Source organism: Ascidia mentula, chromosome 6 (assembly GCF_947561715.1).
Source record: "Ascidia mentula chromosome 6, kaAscMent1.1, whole genome shotgun sequence".
Lineage (NCBI taxonomy): Eukaryota > Metazoa > Chordata > Ascidiacea > Phlebobranchia > Ascidiidae > Ascidia > Ascidia mentula.
The window spans coordinates 13,819,727-13,827,873 of NC_138571.1; the positions used below are offsets into that span (position 1 = coordinate 13,819,727).

At 40.3% G+C, this 8,147-nt stretch overlaps 1 protein-coding gene across 2 annotated transcripts; it reads left to right on the top strand.

Moving 5' to 3' along the window:
* The first annotated feature begins 1,041 nt into the window (after positions 1 to 1,041).
* LOC145905626 (tubulin alpha-1A chain-like) lies at positions 1,042 to 7,862 on the top strand. 2 transcript variants are annotated; one of them, XM_082992874.1, is made up of 7 exons: positions 1,042 to 1,110; positions 4,897 to 5,119; positions 5,440 to 5,741; positions 5,937 to 6,168; positions 6,429 to 6,694; positions 7,189 to 7,382; positions 7,684 to 7,844. In XM_082992874.1, exons 1-7 carry the CDS (start codon positions 1,108 to 1,110, stop codon positions 7,817 to 7,819), a joined length of 1,356 nt encoding a protein of 451 aa, XP_082849000.1. In that variant the 5' UTR covers positions 1,042 to 1,107; the 3' UTR covers positions 7,820 to 7,844. The 2 variants fall into 2 exon arrangements, with proteins under 2 accessions (XP_082849000.1, XP_082848999.1); XM_082992873.1 differs by lacking the exon at positions 1,042 to 1,110 and adding an exon at positions 1,577 to 4,347 and having other exon boundaries at positions 7,684 to 7,862.
* The last annotated feature ends 285 nt before the right edge of the window (positions 7,863 to 8,147 follow it).

An 8,147-nucleotide genomic window follows, 5' to 3' on the forward strand; every position in this document is an offset into this window, starting at 1 on the left:
TAGTTTGGTTTATCAATTGATTTTTAGCAAATAAATGCATTGCATGGTCTTGTATGCAAGTTAATAACACAATTCTCATGTAATTTTCATGGTGTTGAGATGTTCATAATTTCCTACCACAATGCATGCCCCCTAATTGGCCTTTGGATGTTGATTAATTAACACCTGTGTCATGTAATTAAGTATTGGACATGCAGATAATTGTTGCATGACTGCCTCGTGATATTTGGTTCCATTCTATGTGACCGGTTTGGGGCTTGAAGCATCATCCTCTGCCTATCAGTTGTCTTGGCGGTAACTCTGTTGACAAGGCCATTTTCTGTTGTTTAGGGGGTGTTAGTAAAACAGCTACAACTCTGGATCCGATGATCAAACAGGTGTGAAACTTCACAATGTAATAGTTGAATGGCTCATGTATGGACTTCACAGAACAATTGCGATTTTGGGCGGATGCGCCACTATTTAAGGAAAATTAGCCATTTTGTAAACTGCGCAATGTGTGTCAAATTTAGGCTTAAATTTGTAAGTTTATGTATTTCGAGGAACATGGAAAGGTTTTCAAGCATCTCCAGTCACTTATTGCCACCTAGTGACAAAAAAACATGTTTCTAATGCTTTATTGGCCTTTGGATGTTGATTAATTAACACCTGTGTCATGTAATTAAGTATTGGACATGCAGGGTGTTTTTTGGCATGCAAGAACCCCGATCCATCCCCACATGCACAAGCCGATTAAAAACAATTTCAACAAAACATCACTGCCGCAAACATCTGGGGCAGAATAATCGACACAACGAGAAACCAGAAGACAACAGCAGTCACAGCGTCAAAATTCCAGCACAAAGTCGGTTTGAAATATGGACGGCAAAGTCTTTTGTTTGCCTGGCACGTTCGCGCTCAGCAAGCGGTCGTTGCTTTGGCGATGGTTCCGCTTGGAATGCACTGACCAATCAGAGGCGAGGAGACCGATAGTATAAAGTTGTGTTCTCGTGAACACGTTTTGTCAATCTACGTTGAACTAGCAGAGACGCGTAACTGTCGAAACGCTTGTTCTTATTGAAAAACTGCCATTTTTCGGTTGAATTCGCAGAAACTTTACACTACAAAATGGTAAGTGTGTTGTATATTGTGTGTTACATACGTTCTTATGCAGCGACTGTTTATAGCTCCGGAACGAAACAATCGTTACGTCATAAGTAAACTTAAGTTATGATACGAAAGGTTAAATTTTATAAACCGGTAGAACTGTTTCTACAAGCGTTTCAGGCAAAACTATGGGTAACACTAATTTACGGAATAAGGAATCTAAGGAAACTCACACTAATTTACGGAGCTAAGGAACCTAAGGAAAATCACAGACACTAAATTACGGAGCTAAGGAACGGAAATAGACGACCTTGTCCAGTTCCGTGAGCCCTATCTGCATTCCTTAGACGCCATTGGCCAGTTCCGTACGCTCTATATATTTTCCTAAGACTATTTCCGTTCCTTAGCTCCGTAAATTAGTGTATGCGATTTTCCTTAGCTCCGTAAATTAATGTGAGTTTCCTCAGGTTCCTTATTCCGTAAATTAGTGTTACCCAAAACTATTTCTAATACACCGCGACGCTGTTGCTGGAATGTAAACCAAGTTAAATATTAAACAGATTGGCATGTTTAGTAGCGGAATAAACAAGATAAGCGTTAGGAACCCAAACACGATGCCACCAATTGCAAGGAAATTGTTGCGTTAGTCATTCTAAATACACCAGAAATATCGTTATTTGCACATATGGAAATTGGTCAATTTCTTTTGCTTTAAACACGCAAAGATGAGCATATCTGTGACTGTGTACTTTATCGTTGTATCCGTAAGCGCACTCGAACAAGGCTTTAAACTCAACCCTCTCCTACCCCAGCAGTTCGTCGAAAGCTTTTGAATTCCACTCAAGCATTGACAGTTTGTCAATTGCTGAGAGAGCCTAGGTCCTTTGAGATACTGTGGTATTTTACTGTCGAGTAACGTGATAGTTTTAAACGATTTTTTAACTTCACTTCTGGGGTTTTAATTAGTTTACTTAATGGGGTCGGTAGCTTTGTCCTGTCCACACGGAGGCAAGACATGACCTGTTTTGCAGAATCGAATGCTTTCTTCTCGTAACTCGAAACTATACAGAAACCAGTTCCTTTCTACGTCTCGATTAAATGCTACAAACCTGCCATTAAAGTCTTAACTCTTTCCACTCCGGACCATTTTCGCTGAACTGGCTCTAGAATCCGGGATTTTTGAGCAAAAATGACAACTTTCAAACACTTCCCATTTCGTGAATATATAAATTAAAGCGGTTACCAGTATCGCAAAAGAAAGGGTAAACCCCCGTGCTGTATCTAGGCAAGTTTCAGCTTGTTGCGAACAGTAGTTCGATGATTTTATGGCTTTCACCGATAGGACCTTTTTCAACTTTTTCCAAACTAGTGAAAATTGCTTGTTTTGGGGTATGGTTGCAAATGAAATACTCACGGCCCAATTGTAAGGTGTAATAGTTAGATTTTTGGTGTGTAACACACCAATGTAATGTGGGGTCAGGGAAAAATTACAATTCTTGTCCAGTGATAGTTGTTTTTATGTAACAGCCCATCGAATTTTCACATTTTTTCTCAAATATGGTGAAAAATCTAGAAAATACTTTTCTGAACTTTGTATATATCTAACTTACTTGTGAGGATTTTTTTGTACACAGGCTTTGTAGTGCTGTAGTATGCATTATGCAAACATCTATTTACAAAAATAAGTCAAAACCTGTTCAAAAATTTCTCAAATTTTCAAAAATGTCTTGTTATACTATTTGCATGTGTTCTTTTCACCATCTATACATTCGAAATACTCACAGGCTTGTTTTTTATTCAAAGTAGTTTAAATTTTTACCAAATGGAGTACTACAAGTGTGCTTTTATGGAAAATTTTGACTTCACTGATAGCATGTGTAGTTTTTCCACAAAGACCCTTGCAAATCATGCATTTTTTAGTATTTTTCAAAAAACAACCATGAAGAAATGAAAGAAGAGAAACAGAGTAAAAAAAGACTATACACAATATTTAACCATGTTGTGAAACTGTACATGCAATTATTTACACATAATGTCACACTGAATGTTTGACAACTGTATAAATTGCTTTTGAACTGCTCTGGCTGTTGTCTGAAGTTGCTCGACTGACCTTGTCGAAACCTTTCTTTGAATGGAGAAATTGGATTGCATTTTCAAATGTGTTGTGGTTATGAAGGTTTCTTTGTGATATCCATGTTTATTGTAATGCAAAAAAAGGTATTTGGGTCTGATACTACAACTGGGACCAATTCATGTAACAACATTTTCTTGTCGTTTGGTCTTAGAAATGCCCCCCACTTGCCATACTTTACCTCCAAATGCATTTTGGACCTGTTTTGCCAAAACTGCTTTCTGTTTTTGCACAGTACAAGGTTTTTCTTGATTCAGGTACAAACTGATTAATTACAGGACAAAAATATCTAGTCGACTCATTCCTTTTTTACCACAAGAACCATTATCTTGCATTTGCTTCTCAGGCTTTATGACGTCACAGTGAACTGTTAGCTTTTTCCTTTGTCTGTTGCTTGTTTTTCGCAGAAATGCCCACGTAAATAATTGTAACAGTTAAAAACAATCAAAACCACAAAGTATTGTACGTTGGAATAAGCGATAGAGGTCCAGTTTCAATCCCTCTAAGACCGGTATGGGTCTTCTTTAGATATTTCCATATGCTTAACCTTGACAGGTCGTACTTGCTGCACCCCTCCCATGTGGGCCCTGGAGGCCTGTACTTACCACTTTCCATCTTATATGTTAGGTTTAAATTTGCAGTAGAATGTGTAAAGCGAATTAACAGCGCAAACCACTTGCCGTTTGCACGACATGGGGGTGTTTTTTGGCATGCAAGAACCCCCATCCATCCCACATGCACAAGCAAGCCGATTAAAAACAATTTCAACAAAACATCACTGCCGCAAGCATCTGGGGCAGAATAATCGACACAACGAGAAACCAGAAGACAACAGCAGTCACAGCGTCAAAATTCCAGCACAAAGTTGGTTCAAAATATGGACGGCAAAGTTTTTTGTTTGCCTGGCACGTTCGCGCTCAGCAAGCGGTCGTTGCTTTGGCGATGGTTCCGCTTGGAATGCACTGACCAATCAGAGGCGAGGAGGCCGATAGTATAAAGTTGTGTTCTCATGAACACGTTTTGTCAATCTACGTTGAACTAGCAGAGACGCGTAACTGTCGAAACGCTTGTTCTCATTGAAAAACTGCCATTTTTCGGTTGAATTCGCAGAAACTTTACACTACAAAATGGTAAGTGTGTTGTATATTGTGTGTTACATACGTTCTTATGCAGCGACTGTTTATAGCTCCGGAACGAAACAATCGTTACGTCATAAGTAAACTTAAGTTATGATACGAAAGGTTAAATTTTATAAACCGGTAGAACTGTTTCTACAAGCGTTTCAGGCAAAACTATTTCTAATACACCGCGACGCTGTTGCTGGAATGTAAACCAAGTTAAATATTAAACAGATTGGCATGTTTAGTAGCGGAATAAACAAGATAAGCGTTAGGAACCCAAACACGATGCCACCAATTGCAAGGAAATTGTTGCGTTAGTCATTCTAAATACACCAGAAATATCGTTATTTGCACATATGGAAATTGGTCAATTTTGCTTTAAACACGCAAAGATGAGCATATCTGTGACTGTGTACTTTATCGCCCGAAAATTGCCCTAAATCCTACTATCGGTTGCAGTATTCCCCCAAAAAATACAAAAATCCGTATAAAAACAATATACGACACCCGAAATTAGACTGCTTTTATACAATAAAATTTGTGTTGTTTATTTGACAGCGTGAATGTATCTCAATCCACGTCGGCCAAGCCGGTGTCCAAATTGGCAACGCTTGCTGGGAGCTATTCTGTCTTGAGCACGGAATCCAGCCCGATGGCCAAATGCCCAGCGATAAAACCATTGGAGGAGGCGATGACTCCTTTAACACCTTCTTCAGCGAGACAGGAGCTGGAAAACACGTGCCACGTGCCGTATTCGTTGACCTCGAGCCTACTGTCGTGGGTACGAACAATCCTGCATTTTAATAGAGACATATTTTTGTTGTCGTACGCTTATATCTTATTTCGCCTTTTTGGGAAATCTTATTTTCCCATAATGGCGTCAAAAGCAAAGGGTGGAAATCGTTGCAACTATGGGTCGGGGAATGGAGAGTAATTCCCGGAATCGGTTATCGGGAATTTTGCCTTTTTGGTTGCACAAATATTTTTATCCCAAAAATAATATATCGCCCTTAAATCTCTGAAATAAAATTGTTCCTTAACAAGAGCTTTATTTTTTTTGAATTGCCCGCATATAACACACAACAATCATTGCATCTACAGATGAAGTTCGCACTGGTACATACCGCCAGCTCTTCCACCCCGAACAGCTGATCACTGGAAAGGAAGACGCAGCGAACAACTACGCCCGCGGCCACTACACCGTCGGTAAAGAGATTGTTGATCTCGTCCTCGACAGAATCCGCAAGCTCGCTGACCAGTGTACCGGTCTCCAAGGATTCCTCATCTTCCACTCCTTCGGAGGAGGAACCGGATCCGGATTCACTTCCCTTCTCATGGAGAGACTCTCCGTCGACTACGGCAAGAAATCGAAGCTTGAGTTCGCCATCTACCCAGCCCCGCAGGTGTGTACGTTATAAGAGTTACCAAAAATGCGAAACATGCCACAGCACAAACGAATGGATGGAAAAATTGTCAACCTATTTTAAGATTTACAGCTGCAAGTAACTTTTTGAGACACTATGCTTTATCATAAAGACCAGTTTCATAAAAATTACTGACTATATGAACTTGTATAAACATTTACATCTTCATCACAGATTTCCACTGCAGTGGTCGAGCCATACAACTCAATTCTGACGACCCACACCACCTTGGAGCACTCCGACTGTGCTTTCATGGTCGACAACGAGGCCATCTACGACATCTGCCGCAGAAACCTCGACATCGAACGACCAACCTACACCAACTTGAACCGATTGCTCGCACAAATCGTTTCATCCATCACAGCTTCGTTGCGATTTGATGGCGCGCTCAACGTCGATCTTACCGGTATGTTCAGCCAAAATACACCGAACTCGGGGCAGTGTGTATGGTACATGTCATTTTAACCAAAGAAAAGTCTATATGCCTGGCCGTTTGTTGTCTACAAAAGTCACATTATGTTGAAATGGTCGGGACATAATAGGTCGAAACAGTGGTCATATGTCTGCAGCTCACAGAATTCATATTATTGGCTCCATACTGCCAAAATAAAAGAATCTTAGTTAAAATAGTTCTTTTTCAAAAAACTTTTCAACCACTTTTTCCAGAGTTCCAAACCAACTTGGTGCCATATCCACGTATCCACTTCCCATTGGCCACCTACGCCCCCGTCATCTCAGCGGAGAAAGCTTACCACGAGCAGCTTTCCGTTGCCGAGATCACAAACGCTTGCTTCGAGCCAGCCAACCAGATGGTAAAATGCGATCCACGTCACGGCAAATACATGGCTTGCTGCATGTTGTACCGCGGTGACGTCGTTCCCAAGGACGTAAACGCAGCCATTGCCACTATCAAGACAAAGCGGACCATCCAGGTAAAAATTCTCTTGTTGTAAAAAGATAAAGTTGAAGCAGGAGATTCAGAAGTAAGAACGACACTTCCTACTTCTGTATCTGTTCTGTTTCTTGACTATTTTCCTGTTTGAGCAAAATGATAAACCTGAAGAAGTAAATTAATAGGCTGTAATTCGTGTGATGGTTTGTTCACATATAAGGTTAAACTACATTTCCGTTGTTAAACTTGTATTGGACAAAGCCGGGCATGTGTTTAAACCCGTTTCTCATTTACTGTATACAAAAGCGCTCATCAAAGCTTTCATTGACAAATCTGGTTGACACACTTTCGGCGCATCTTTCGTGAAATATGGGTCAGTCAAACGGATAGAGGGCAGTCAAACGGATAGAGGGCACTCGACGGCAAATAAAGCCCATTCTTTTTCAAATGCACAATAGATCAATGCATTTGCTCTCATCTCATTACTATTTAGTTTATAATAGCGCATAAAATCAATACGATTTATCTCTTCAGTTTGTGGATTGGTGTCCAACTGGCTTCAAAGTTGGAATCAACTACCAACCTCCAACTGTTGTCCCCGGCGGAGATTTGGCCAAAATGCAGCGCGCTGTTTGCATGTTGAGCAACACAACCGCCATCGCAGAGGCGTGGGCGCGTTTGGATCACAAGTTCGACTTGATGTATGCCAAGCGTGCATTCGTCCACTGGTGAGTCAACTTTTATTTTGTGGATTTTAATAGCTAGATATGCTTATATGTGTTAGGCCTTTGAGACTGTGAAATGTATCATTGGTTTACGACTTTAAAACACAATAATTAGGCCTAAAAATATAGTTATAGTTAAAAATATGGAGTTATACGTGCAATTTAACCTCCGCCACATTTAAAGAAATGCCATCAAGATTACAACAAACTAAAAATTTTCAGTATACGCTCTAATGTAAATTATAAAAAAAAAATATTACATACATTAATAAAATAAAAATAAAACAACACATGTGAATTGAAGGTACGTCGGAGAGGGAATGGAAGAGGGAGAATTCTCCGAAGCTCGTGAGGATCTTGCCGCTCTCGAGAAGGATTACGAAGAAGTCGGTGTTGACTCCGTTGAGGGCGAAGGAGAAGAGGAGGGAGAAGAATATTAGGAGCTCTGATCTCAGTTGATCTATTGGCCGGTTTTCCCGCTTGTGATTTCTATGTGAATACACCGAGCATTTAAATGTGTTTGTTGTTAATTGACTCCGCTGTCACATCTATCAGAAAAGCGTTAAGACGGAATATTAAACACCAGGGGGCGCTAAAGATGAAAGTCCGCAAAGGAAAACATGGGTTTCAATCTCGCTGTTTGGTCAAAAAAAAAAAAAAATCGCGTCCAAGACGCCTTCCGCAAGCCTACACCCTAATACTAAGTACAAAACCTGATTGTATCTTGGGTCCAAGATGACATGGCTTCGAATCCTGGTTTGGTAAAAA